The sequence below is a fragment of the Scardinius erythrophthalmus genome (genome assembly GCF_964197995.2).
Source record: "Scardinius erythrophthalmus genome assembly, chromosome: 24".
Taxonomy (NCBI): Eukaryota; Metazoa; Chordata; class Actinopteri; order Cypriniformes; family Leuciscidae; genus Scardinius; species Scardinius erythrophthalmus.
The window spans coordinates 26,176,529-26,190,316 of NC_138244.1; the positions used below are offsets into that span (position 1 = coordinate 26,176,529).

The window sequence follows — 13,788 nt, forward strand, 5'->3', positions numbered from 1 at the left end:
CCGACTGATTCAAGCTGATAGAAGAGCAACTTTGACTGAAATAACCACTCGTTACAACCGAGGTATGCAGCAAAGCATTTGTGAAGCCACAACACGCACAACCTTGAGGCGGATGGGCTACAACAGCAGAAGACCCCACCGGGTACCACTCATCTCCACTACAAATAGGAAAAAGAGGCTACAATTTGCACAAGCTCACCAAAATTGGACAGTTGAAGACTGGATAAATGTTGCCTGGTCTGATGAGTCTCGATTTCTGTTGAGACATTCAGACGGTAGAGTCAGAATTTGGCGTAAACAGAATGAGAACATGGATCCATCATGCCTCATTACCACTGTGCAGGCTGGTGGTGGTGGTGTAATGGTGTGGGGGATGTTTTCTTGGCACACTTTAGGCCCCTTAGTGCCAATTGGGCATTGTTTAAATGCCACGGCCTACCTGAGCATTGTTTCTGACCATGTCCATCCCTTTATGACCACCATGTACCCATCCTCTGATGGCTACTTCCAGCATTATAATGCACCATGTCACAAAGCTCGAATCATTTCAAATTGGTTTCTTGAACATGACAATGAGTTCACTGTACTAAAATGGCCCCCACAGTCACCAGATCTCAACCCAATAGAGCATCTTTGGGATGTGGTGGAACGAGAGCTTCATGCCCTGGATGTGCATCCCACAAATCTCCATCAACTGCAAGATGCTATCCTATCAATATGGGCCAACATTTCTAAAGAATGCTTTCAGCACCTTGTTGAATCAATGCCACGTAGAATTAAGGCAGTTCTGAAGACGAAAGGGGGTCAAACACAGTATTAGTATGGTGTTCCTAATAATCCTTTAGGTGAGTGTATATATATTTATTAGTGTAATGCAAGGTTTTGTGGCAACAATTTTCATTTAAATAATGGAATGAAATACAAAAAAAGGGGGGGGGGGTCCAAAAATAGGCTTTATTTTCTTTATGAAATATAATGCTATTGTGATTTTGGGGTGAAATATGACCTGTACATTTCCCTGACTGGTTTTCTGAGTTTCACCCTGATAATACTTACTGATAAACTGTTTATTCAAGAAATGTTTCATATAAAATGAAACATTTTAATATTGTAATTTTTTCATGCCTGTTTTAGGAAAAATTCAAGCCACCATTTTGGCACCATCCATGTATCTGTTAAATCTGGGGATGTAAAACACCAACTTCCCCAGTTCACTCATCAGGTATCTGACCGCCTGCTTACACCTCCAGTGCCTCCCATCTGTTTGAATCAGATATGTATCTGGAGAGCTTTGTACTCCCTTGAGCTTCATTCTAGCCGATTGCTCATTTTATAGTGCTAATGGTGGCAGGCGGGATGGTGTTGGGTTCCCGTCAGCTGGTCGCTGCGCTGGGAAGAGTGTTTAATGGACTTTGACAGTTAAGAGGGCAGATCTTATTCACTGAGGGATTTGGTATGAGCTATTATTGTCATGACAATCAATGGATGTATTACTCAACAGACCTCAATGAGTCAGATGTTTTTGGTCATACTAAAGCAACTCTGCAGGATGTATCACTATGGAGGAGCTCACACACAATGGACCACTCATTTGTATGCCATAATAGTTTTAATAAAGTTATCAAGACTACATCTGACAAGCCCTAATGAGGTGGAGACAAACATAACAGCACCATTAAAGTAATCTGTTATTAAGTTTTTGAAGCTTTTTTGGGTAAAATTTAACTTGTAAAGAAAGACTACACGCCTGCGCATATAATATTCTATCGTGCATACCTATAGACTAGACGTAATACGCATGTGCACGGCGTCAGCGTTTTCACAGGTTTGCGTTTTTAAAGCTTGCGCATAGATAATTTTATTTATTTTTTCTTTATTTTTTGTTTTGTTTTTTTCTTCAAGGCTTGCACCTTGGAACCTATTTAAAGGTTTGCGTTCTCGAGCCATCAGGCACTGTTGTTGTGCGAATGAGCGGCCGGAGCGTGTTAAGGGTTTTCTGTTAGAACGGTGTTGTGTTGGCGGCCCCTGAGTTAATAACTGATGGTCTTTGCAATGGAAGTAAATCGATCAAAACTAACTTTAGCTGGACAATAACTTTATTCTAGAGCTGCTGTAAAGCCAAAACAATCTCTGTTACTGTAATTTCCTATTTTCACTGTAAAGCTGCTTTGAAAAAGTCCATATTGTTAAAAGCACTATATTAAACATACTAAATACTAAAATGAGCAATAAATCTTTGTGGGAACTCAGTAGGACCAGCTACCTCTGACTGGCAGCTATGGAAAATACAATTATAACAGTCAGTAGCCATTTCATAACATAATTACCATATGACAACTACCACAGTAAAAACAACCACAACATTTTCAAATAAAGCATTTTATCACCTATCAAACGCACATACACACAAGAAACGCTAAACCATTGCTGACCATCTGTCCGTGTGCTTTACAGACATGAGGTAGAGCTGATGAGTCGAACCTGCTCCATGAATGGCCTCTATTATTCTATTTGGTTGAAGAAGTATCATCTTCCATTGGCAAAGATCATTGCGTATTAACACAATGTGTTATTATTGGTAAGTTTATTGAAATGTAAATGCAGAGGACAAGGTGACCTAGATTTTTATCAGTAGAGAAAGGGCATGAATTCTGCTTGTGTGTGGAAGTAGGGGAAGAATCATTTCTTTGTTAAAAGTAAATCACTGGAAGAGACAGGTGCTTGAAGGTATACACACTCATATGGTACAACTTATAATGAGTAAAATATAATGAGTCATTTCAAAAGCACACTCCTTTTATTAATCAAATGGGAAGTGAAATGATTGTGCTTTGTATAAGCCAAATGACAGTTAAAATGGAAAAAATGGCTTTGAGAACTTGCAGTTGCCATAACATTCAAGACGTGATGCCACAACATGAACTAACGTCATACATAACAGTTCCTCCAATGTAACAATTTAAATGTACAGAGTGTGTTTTAAAACAATACAAAAATAAAAATAGTTTTAGTATTTTTAGTGTTGTTTACATTAACAATGCAAAACCTGTAAGTATAAAAAGAACACTCAATTCAAGCACAAATGATATTAATGTGAAACAGGGATTGATAAATAGTTTTTGATAAAGAAATAGGGATTCATTTCTCCATTAAATACAAATGTACCTCATTACAAAACCTATTACAACCAAGTGTTTAGCAAATGTGATGCATGAATACCTTCAATTATTTAAAAAACTTAAATGCAATAAAATAATAAATCATAGCTGCATATTAACAATAGTTATAATCTTCCTCAGCAAAACAACAAAATAGCATCAAATTAATTTATACAATACAATCAACACTACTTCAGTTGTGAAAATCTACCCAGACTATATAGGCAACATTAACCTACAGCAGAATCTTTAATAATGTAACTACATAGGGTACACTTGTACAAAAAACCCCAATGAAACAGCACACCTATGAAATTGCATCACATTTAAATTATGGGTTTGCATCCTAAAAGATGAAAATCAATCAGTCACTGTTGTTTTATTATCTTCAACCAATTGCCGGAAATGAAACGTTGCACCATTTTCGCTCAATCTCTCAAGCCAAGGTAAAGCTCTGTTGAGTTGTAAGTTTTCCAGATGCCCAGCAGAAATCGACAGGTGAGGTATGGCACCATTTTGAATAACAGGTATTTCATTGGTCCTCATACTCAAACCACTAGTGAGAGAGGTATACTGGCTCCAGACACCTACGGAGTCCCCGTTACGCACTTTATCTACAACATCTTTTGGGGGAGCGTCTTGAAATCGCTCAGAGTTGGATCTAAGGAGTGGAGCATCAAGCCTGCGACCTCGTCTGGCTGGAGAACTGCTCCACATGTGAGTTCCCATATGAACCTAGATGGAAAACAGGATGGAAATGGCAAGTAGATAGTTGGTCATAAGGTATCTGGGATAATACAACTCATTCCATAAAAGCAACAAAATACAAACTGGCAATCAGTGATGGAACACCTTTAACAACCTTGGAATGGTGTACCTTCAAATTTCCTTTAGTGGTAAATGCACGTCCACATATGTTGCAGGCAAAGGGTTTCTCACCAGTGTGGGTTCTTTCATGAATCTGCAGTGCACTTGAAGAAGAGAAGGTCTTCCCACAAGTGTGGCAGAAGTGCTGTTTAGCTGTTCGTCGAAGTGGTGTTGCTGTGGAGAGTAGAGGTAATGTGGAAGCTGTTGAGCTAACCATACCTGCGGGTGAATCTTTAGGATCTTTTTTAATGAGCCCATTGTGTTCAACTCTTTTTGATGGAATGATTGGTTCCATGGAGGGTAGAAACTGGTTTGGAGGAAAAATCAGGATCTGATTTGCTGGCTCAAACAGCTGTGAAGGCAAGTCTCGCATCTGGTGGGTAAGCATGTGCTGTTTAAGGTTACCTTTGGTTGAGAACCCTCTGTTGCACGCAGTGCAGATGAATGGGCGCTCTTTGGTGTGACTTCTATAGTGAATGTCCAAAGCACTTTGACAGGCAAATGTCTTGTTGCAAATATCACAAACATTGCTTTTTAGGGATCCCCGCTCATTGAAGGGTAAAATCATGGTCAAGCTGTCGTTTGGTATATCTCCAGATGTTCCGTCAAGTAAACTAGACACTGTAAGACTAGGCTGTAGGCTTGAGTTGTTTGATTCAGCAGATTTCAGGTTTCTGTCAGTCGTTGTGTACCCTTGCATTTCATAAGCACAGTCATTGGGGCAGGATGGGTTCCAGGAGGGGTTTGTCTCAGTGATGGCCAAAATCCTCCTCCTTAAACTCTCATGATCCCTGTTTAGTGAAGATGATCTCTGGGTTAAACAGTCTCTATCCACTGATCCATTCCCCATAGTCAACTTATTGATGTTTGACGAATTCTCCACATTTGAAACTGTAACCTGACTTTCTGATCCAGTTGCTCTGGTAAACACAGAAGAAGCAGTTGAAGAACATAGACTTTCTGGTGAAGAGTCTTGGTATTTTGAATCGGATACACCTTCCATAATTTCTATGTTCTCCTTGGGAAAGGTATCCACTTCCAAGGTCCTACCATCTACAGAGTCAGTATCCTGGTCCATGGGTTCTTCACTATCATGCAGTGGGACGTTAGGGATGTGACCACCCATATGCATGTGGATATGCTGCTGTAAAACCAATGCATTTGTAAACTTTTCTTGGCATATGGGGCAAGAATGCTGTATTCTAAGAGTTGGCATGGAACGATGAATGCTATAGTGTGTCTTGAGATTGCCCTTAGTTGTAAAAGCCCGTCCACACACCCTGCATTTGAATGGCCTTTCTCCGGTGTGGGTGCGGTAATGCATTTTAAGGGCACTTTGACAGCTAAGAACCCGGTGGCAGATTCCACACTCATTTGGGTCAGTAGACTTCTTGTCAATGTTCTCCACCAACTGCTCCAGCTTTGAAGTCTCAGATGCTCCAGAGGGATTTGGAAGACTTCCAAAAAGAAATTTGGTTTCTAGCTGCTCTGATTTTAGCTCAGTTATTAATCTTGTACCAACCAAGGTATTAATAGCAATGTCATCTCTTGAACCTTCCCCTGAGGAGCTTAGTAAGGTAGCGATACTCAAGGGTTGTGTAACCTCTTGAAATTTCTCATTTGAAGTTAGAGGAGGGCTACTGCCAAATCCCTCTTGATGCCCGTTACTTCTCTCACACACCTCACTGACAACAGGACTATGAGGTTTGGTTATTGATACCCCTTCCTCCTCTTTTTTAATGATGGGTGGAAGACTTGGCAAAGATGATGGAAGCACAAAGCCAAGAGAGTTACCCACTAAAGGTTTACTATCCAACCAGTTAAGAGCAGGCTTCTCAGGAGGCAGAGACATGCCGTAAGGAACACCTGTGCTGGTTGGGACATTATCTAAATGCTCTGGAACCGGATAAGGATTCATTAGTATGTTAGGATACTTCTCCTTGTGACGTTGGAAATGGACTTTGAGATTTCCACGGGTGGAAAATCGATTCCCACATATGTTACATTTGTAGGGTCGCTCTCCAGTGTGAGACCGCAGGTGTATTTGCAAAGCACTATCACTTCCAAATACTTTGGCACAGAACCTGCATTTGTGCTTGAATATACAATCTTCGGATGGCCTCTTGTGTTCACATAAACTCACATTGAGAGGTTTGACTTTCCTATGTTGGGCTAGGGCAGTCAAAGCATTCAGGTCCTCTACAATTGCCCCAATACTAGGCAAGGAGTTTTCAAACATATTAAAGCTGTTTTGTTTATGGGCCAATTCAAGTTTGTTTAGAATCCCATCTGTAAATGAAGCAGGAGATGGTGAAGTTGTTTTTGAATTAGCTGTGTCATCAACTTTATCGCTGACTGTGTTTCCTTGCAAAGATTGATTACTACACCGATCACTACCAACCTTTGATGGCAAAGGGTCGTCTCTATTTTTTTCAGTCATTTGGGAGTTTCCTTTTTCATCCCTTAAACCATCTTGGTTGTTTTGTGAAATAACATGTTTAGACTGTTTAGCATTAGCAGTAAGGTTTTCCACTAGCCCAGCAGCTGTTGTGAGCTGTTCTGAGAGGTGTGAGCTGAGTTTTCTCAGTGAACTGGTTTGAAACAGACCATTGTAGGTGTTTGTGGCCAAAGGTTTATCAGAATTTGGGGTTACTAATAGCATTAATTGGTGTCGAATGTCTTCGATTAGTTTATATTGCTGCATCTGCTGTTGCTGCAGTGATAACAGCTGCTCAATCAAACTCGAGGAGGCCAATTTGGTGTTGATAGAATTCCTGCAACTTGTTTTTGGATTCAAAGTAGTTTCCTGTGAGAACTGAGCAACAGCAACTTTGGTGTTTTCTAGGTTCTCAATGAAGACATTGCTATTAATGGCTGATAATTTGCATAACTCAAGTAAGGTACTCTCTTGAGGTAGGACAGCTAAGTATGCTGAGCTAAAGCCATCAGCATAGTCTTCATTATCATGATGTAAATGAGACTTTTTGGCGATGTCATGATTGCGGTTTTCAAATATGTGTAAGGATTCGTCAACATCCACTGATGCTCTACCATTAGAAAAGTCACAATGTTCCTCCGTACCGTCATTACTTATCACTCCATTCAAATGCTCCTCAGAGTTGAAGAATGATGAATTGATTGTGAGGCCAGAAGGTGGAGAATCTAGGCTTTCGTTTTCACTTACTATTAGAACTAACTGGTCTTTTGAACAGTCTTTCTGATGCTGATAGAGGTCTGTTATACTGGAAAACTCAGCACAGCATTGTTGACACATATGGACATCGCGGGTTGGAGTGGGGTCATTCTCCATCATATGATCTGTATTTCAAGAAGAAAAAATGTAAAGACATAAATTAGTATATTAGAGCATTTTAGGTGGCAACTCAATGTAAACTTAAAGCTTAACAATTGACACAGTAGCTTTCTTCTCAACAGACATAACAATACAAGATATTGTCTCAAAATTAAATTAGAATAACTTCATAGTTATCAAGTAGTAATTAAAAAAATTGTCATGTAGCAAAATCTGCACAAATTTCAGAATAACTTTATGCCATTTGAGCATCCTGTAAATATCTCCTAAATACACTATGTATTTCATTGGAATTTCCAAACTGACATTCATTAAACAGAACACCTTTGTTTCAAGTGCATATTTAGGATAGCTTCACAGGTTTTGTTTTACATTTTAATGATAAAACTTGCATATAATGAAAAAGTACATTTTGATCCATTACATTCATGATGACCTCATACATGTCTGCAACACCCAGCAATATAACACCTTACAGCAGTGGGAAGAGATGTAACAAAACTGGCCTGTAGTGTGTGTGTGTGTGTGTGTGTGTGTGTGTGTGTGTGTGTGTGTGTGTGTGTACATCTGTGTTTCAGCATTAGAAATGAAAGACAGACAAGGTCCAGCAAACACTTTGAAAAGTTAATTTCAGAAAAGAAGGTTTATAAAACTAGTAGGATTTGTTTTTAATGCTTATTTCATTTAATTTAATCAGCGGTCACTACATTTTTTACAGCATGAACCTTCTATTAATAGGGTACAACAATAAGGTTTTTTTTGTCAACAGTTATTCCTTTCTAGCAATAAACATTAAATAAACATAAAAATAAAATAAAATAAAATGAATGCATAGCAGGACTGATAGCTACAGAGTTGCACATCAAACTAGCCTAAATTAAACTAGCCCCATTCAGTGGTTTGACAAAGTCACTCAAGTTACAATTTGTGTACAAATGTAGAAATTTAATTAGAAAATTCACCTGGTATTTTTACGCCATGTAACGTCTAACTGGGTGTCACTTTTGTATGGAATGTAAAATTTGTAATAGGTTGAAAATCATGCAGTAACAGGATTGAGTGCAAAATGTGGGACACAACTAAATATTGACTAATATGATTTTAAAACAAGATTTTAATATTTGTTATCATACCTTTTTTTTTTTGGTTTGAACATTTGTGAATAGAGCCATCATCACCATCATCACCCTCATCAAATTAAAGCTATATACAATGAAAACATAATTTTGCTTTTTTTTTCTAAGTTGTAAAGATGACACTCTTTGATTCAACACCAGTTCATGCAGTGATTAATTGATCATATATTACAGATATCAAAATGACTAACAGTTGTAGTACACTGATGTTGTTTTGTAATAAAATGTGAGAATCCTGGGGAAAGAGTTCTACATGCGAAACATTAAAAGTGTTGTACTTATTCCTAAATTTGCGCGTTTTGATCAAACTCCATCAGCATTGCAAGTTCAGAAAGTGATATAAAACTCACCGATGAGAACATACTGTGGCTTAGCCTGTTTCCTCCGGGACATGCTGGAATAAAACCTGTGTATCTTCCTGAAGAATCCACAAGTGTACTTTTATCAAAATGAATCAGTGTCAAACCAAAAGCATTCTTGTCAGTGAGCCCCGGCCCGGGGGAAATCTAGGCTACCGCGCAACTGTTTGCATATTATTCATCATAACTGAGAAATAAGTTCGCAGAAATGAAGTTGCGATGATCTCACATGGATGTGCTAAAGGCAGTGATGTCAACAAAGAAGTATTAAATAAGTTAAAAACGAAAGTCGTTCATACATCACCGCACTGTCGATCACAATATCCAAATTAAACATTCCCACAACTCATAACATGACAACTCAAAGACCGCAAATCCATGAGGAAATTCTTTGACAGCGTTGGGACAGTTCAGCCCCGCCCTTCGCTATTCCTATTGGCCGACACGTTTCACAGCCACGCCCTTCTACGACCCTTATTGGTCAGTGTGTTTCGGCTCGGCTAGACTGAGCTCATGAAAGCGTGTGTGAGAGCATGAATCAGTGGCTGGTAATGTAAAGGATTAGTTTCACTACCAGCAACAGAAAACCAGTGATTTAACCTGGTAACAATTCATATTATAACTTTCATTAATAAATAATTTACAAACATCATCGTGCTAAACATCAATAGTTCCAGTGTTGGGTAAGTTACTCAAAAAAAAAAAAAAAAAAAAAATTAATTAATTAGGCTACTATCTTTAACAGTGTAACCAGATTACTGTACTAATTACTCTCTTTAAAAAAGAATTGCATTATTTATTACTAATTAAGTCCTAAATCCCATATCAAACTCGAACAATACAAGAATAGACATGAAAAATAAATAATTTAAAATTGCATGATTTATTCTTGAACGGACCAAAGTATTTAAATAGAGAAGGTTACATGAAAAACATTTTAACATTAGATGTTAAATTTGTATGTTAAATCCACTATTGTTTTATATCGAATTGTTCTTGTCTATATGGTATTTAATGCAATGCAGAAGTAGCTAATTAAACTACAGACAAATGAAGAATAATTCCTTTACTTTTCAGGAGCAAAGTAATTAAATCAAATTAAATGTATTACTTAGTAATGCATTGTATATTTTGGTAATGTATTTTACATATCATCTGTTAATCATTACACCTTTTGTTATGACTTAATGAAGGTTATGGAGTTTATTATAAAGCGTGGTGTTTTGGTGTGAAGAGTGTCAGGCTACATATGGTGGTTGTAGTTAAGATATGCTTTGTTAGTGTATTAATTCGGGGAAATCTGTCTCTGCAGTAATACATTCAATGTCAACTTTTTTAATAGGGTATAATGGGTTATAATTACCTCCAGGATACAACAAAAGGTCTAACCAGAACCCTACCCAAATAATGAACACTCTGTCATCATCACCCTCATGTCTTTCCAAACCTGTATGACTGACTTTCTTCTCCAGAGCAAACACATCTGAAGATATTTCACATGCAATTACTATAAATAAGCTTCAAAAATGATGCAAAATCCCTATAAACGCTTTGTAAATGTTGTCAACAAGATTGATGCGCTATAAGTCTTCTGAAGTCATTTGATAACTTTGTGTGTGAAACAGACCAAAGGTTCATCGTTATATTATTCATGGATAACCTTCGGTGAAGCGAATTAGTTCAGTTCATGAACAAATCATTTAAACTTGTTTGCTGAGTCTGAAATCGCATGTACTACATTTGGCTTGCAATTACTTACTTTGTGACCGATTACAAAATAATGTTCTATTTGTGTAGTTAGTATGAATGAAATTCAGAGGTACATCCGCCATGTTGTCACAGTCATGTGACCTACGGCGTCAGTCATAACTCCTCTCCTGTGGCCTCATGGGATAGAAAATGATCCAGTGGACGTGCACTTCAGAATCTCACTGAAGGTCATCCGGGGACTTTTCGCTACTAATTTGATACTATTTATTATTTATTAATTGATACGCTTTGGCTCACATGCTGTTTTTCACCTACTGGGCATATTCGGACAAGAGTCATGTTAACCGAATCAACTAAATTTTTCAGTAAATAACATTGCACATTTCAGCCTTTTCCTTACACAAACTGCCCAGTCATTTTTAAATACTAATTTAGAACCGTCTTGAAATCTCACTCAATTGTGATATTAAATTGTAACATATTTAGATATATGTTTAGCATGTGCAGGATGATGATGCACCAGCCAATGTGATATTAAGGGAAATAAATAGAATTTGATCATTTATTTGTTATAGGACAAAGTGTAAAATTATTTTTTACTATTATATCTTACCCACTACTGTAAAATGACTTTTGATATAATTCTTATTAATATTTATATTTTTTATGAAATAAAGTATCATTAATGTAAAATGCATAAGAATATTTATATATTTAAATATATGTCATCATTGCAACACTATGCAAATTTAATGATTTCACTCAATTAACCTCTGGGTTTTAATGAAAGCAAATATGTCTGAAAGTCCATCTAATTCATGGAGATATTAAACAATAACTCCGTTAATGACAATAATTATTCAATTTAAAAATAACAACACCAGTAACAACATACCACTTGGGGCCTTCTGGGTGGCTCATCTTACCCCAAGGGTCTAATTTTATCTTTTTAATTCAAAATTAAACTTAACTTTTACTCCACAAACCCCAAAGCATAAATCCCTCATTAACAAATAGACACACACAAAAAAAAAAACTTTGATATTCAACATAAAATGTCATAAATCACTATTTTCCAGAGATGCAAAATTAGATAAATCAACCTCAGAACTGTCACGGCTGACTAAATCTCACAAATGTTGATTTTTAGAGTAGCATAATCACTCATCAAAAGTGCTGAGATGAAATATTGTGTCATCTATGGCCAGGAGAAAAAAATAATAAAAATAAAATAAAAATAAACAATAATAAAAATACATTTCATTTTGAGGTTTAATTATGTTCAGTGCTTTATTTCAATCCACTTTCTGGTTTCTAAACAGATTACAAATAAACCACAGTGTTCTTTGGAAATAACTCATTCATTCATTCATTCATAAATAAAGTAAAAGGGAAATTATTTCATTTATAATTCAGTGCTGCTCAGTCAGTGTGCGATACATGCTACAATTATTTTTAGCATGTTGTGACTTTAGTTAGCTACACAAACACACATTCATTATTTCCACCCCACTTTTGATTAACTCATTCACCTCTAAAACCGCACACACACACACACACACACACACACACACACACTCAACCCTTAAAAGTTTGCGGTGTTTTCACAGTGTCCTCTGCAAACAGAACAAGTCATTATAATCAAAAGCATTAATAGACAATGAGACACGCTGCCTCAGTGAGCCTAATGATATATTTTGCATGGTTGTCTGTTTTCAGAAAACATGATTTTATTAAATGCCACTGTGATGTAAACAAGTTATTTTTGCCCGTCGCTTCTCCGCAGCTCGTGTTGCCGTGAACAGTGATGTGTTGACCTAAGCCGGTTACCTTATACATGAGGAATTTTCCTGCTCTTTGATGGTGCGTGAACATGACTATTACTGTCCACCTGATCTTTTGATTCATGGTTCTTCCGTGCGGCACACAAATACATAAATACATATGTCATTTTGGTTTTGTGTGATAGAGGTGTGTGTGTTTGTGTGAACAGCAGCACACCAGGTGCTATACTGCACTCATATGAGTCATGTTTTATAGTCATTAGATATGAAGGGTTGTGCGGGAGCACTGTTATCCGTAGCCTAGGGTCCTTAGCAACAGACTTGATATGGACAAATGATACCTTCACTTCCTAAAAACATAAACACAGCATGCCAACACTGTCTCACACCAATATTTACACACTACATGTGCATAATTATCCACCGCAGATATATTTTGTTTTCTTCAAAGCCTTTAACACTTTTAAACATCATTTTCCGATTACAGTCCATTTTCTGGTTGAACTTTTATTCTGAAAAAGACCTTTACTATAACGTGGCTGCCTTAGGTGGGGATCGAACCCGGGTCTGCAGTGCTCAAGTGCAAGGTGTTTACCACTGAGCTAACTCCCCAAAAGTTAAATGCAAAAGCGAATGAATAAAAAGAAAACAAAGTACAAATAAACAAGGAAAGCCGAGCTTCCATAAAACAGTGAAACTAAATAGAGACAAGGGTCAAACGGTATAGCCTAATAAAGAACAAACTTAACTTGAGAACTGATCACAGAGCACTGAAGCACAGAATACATAGGCTCAAGACTGAACACAAAGGCAGGGAACAAACGGACTTATAAAGGGCTAGACACAGGTGAAGGGTATGAGGGTTAACGAGCAGAGTGCTGAACAAGGTTAGGGACGTTGGTGCCATCTGCAGGAGTGGAGAGAACAGGGCTCAGAGAGCCATCTGTAGCCCTGGAGGGAGCATGACATAGAAGACTCAAGGAGAGCACCCCCTAATGGTCAGGAGGAGAACAGCAACCCAAAGATGAGATCTTTACAGGAGCCCCTCCCCTAGGAATGGCTCCTGACGTTCTTCCAGCAGTTCCCTCTGGCCCGGTGAAACTCTGAGATGAGAGTCGGATCCAGGATGTCTTGAGCAGGAACCCAGGTCCGCTCCTCCGGGCCATAGCCTTCCCAATCCACCAGATATTAAGTTCTCTCACAGACCGGGCGAGAATCAAGCAGTCTGCGGACTGTGTAAGCTGGCTGGCCATCAATGATGCGAGGTACTGGGGCAGGCTTCCTAACTGGGGACAGAGTAGAGCAAACAACAAGTTTTAACCGGGAAACATGAAAAGTGGGGTGAACCTTCATGGACCTGGGCAGATGGAGTCGATAGGAAACTGGATTAATCTTTCGGAGGATCTTGAATGGACCGATGTATCGTGGGGCCAGCTTGGGGGATTCCACCTGCAGAGGAAG

At 38.1% G+C, this 13,788-nt stretch overlaps 1 protein-coding gene across 1 annotated transcript; it reads right to left on the reverse strand.

Annotated features, from left to right (window-relative positions):
* Window positions 1–3,518: 3,518 nt before the first annotated feature.
* On the reverse strand, window positions 3,519–8,952 carry sall1b (spalt-like transcription factor 1b; the record flags this gene model as incomplete). Its single annotated transcript, XM_081355555.1, has 3 exons — window positions 8,825–8,952; window positions 4,036–7,343; window positions 3,519–3,893 (listed from the first exon to the last, which is right to left on the reverse strand). The coding sequence occupies exons 1-3, from the start codon at window positions 8,865–8,867 to the stop codon at window positions 3,519–3,521; spliced, it is 3,726 nt and encodes a 1,241-aa protein (XP_081211681.1). The 5' UTR covers window positions 8,868–8,952.
* Window positions 8,953–13,788: the final 4,836 nt, after the last annotated feature.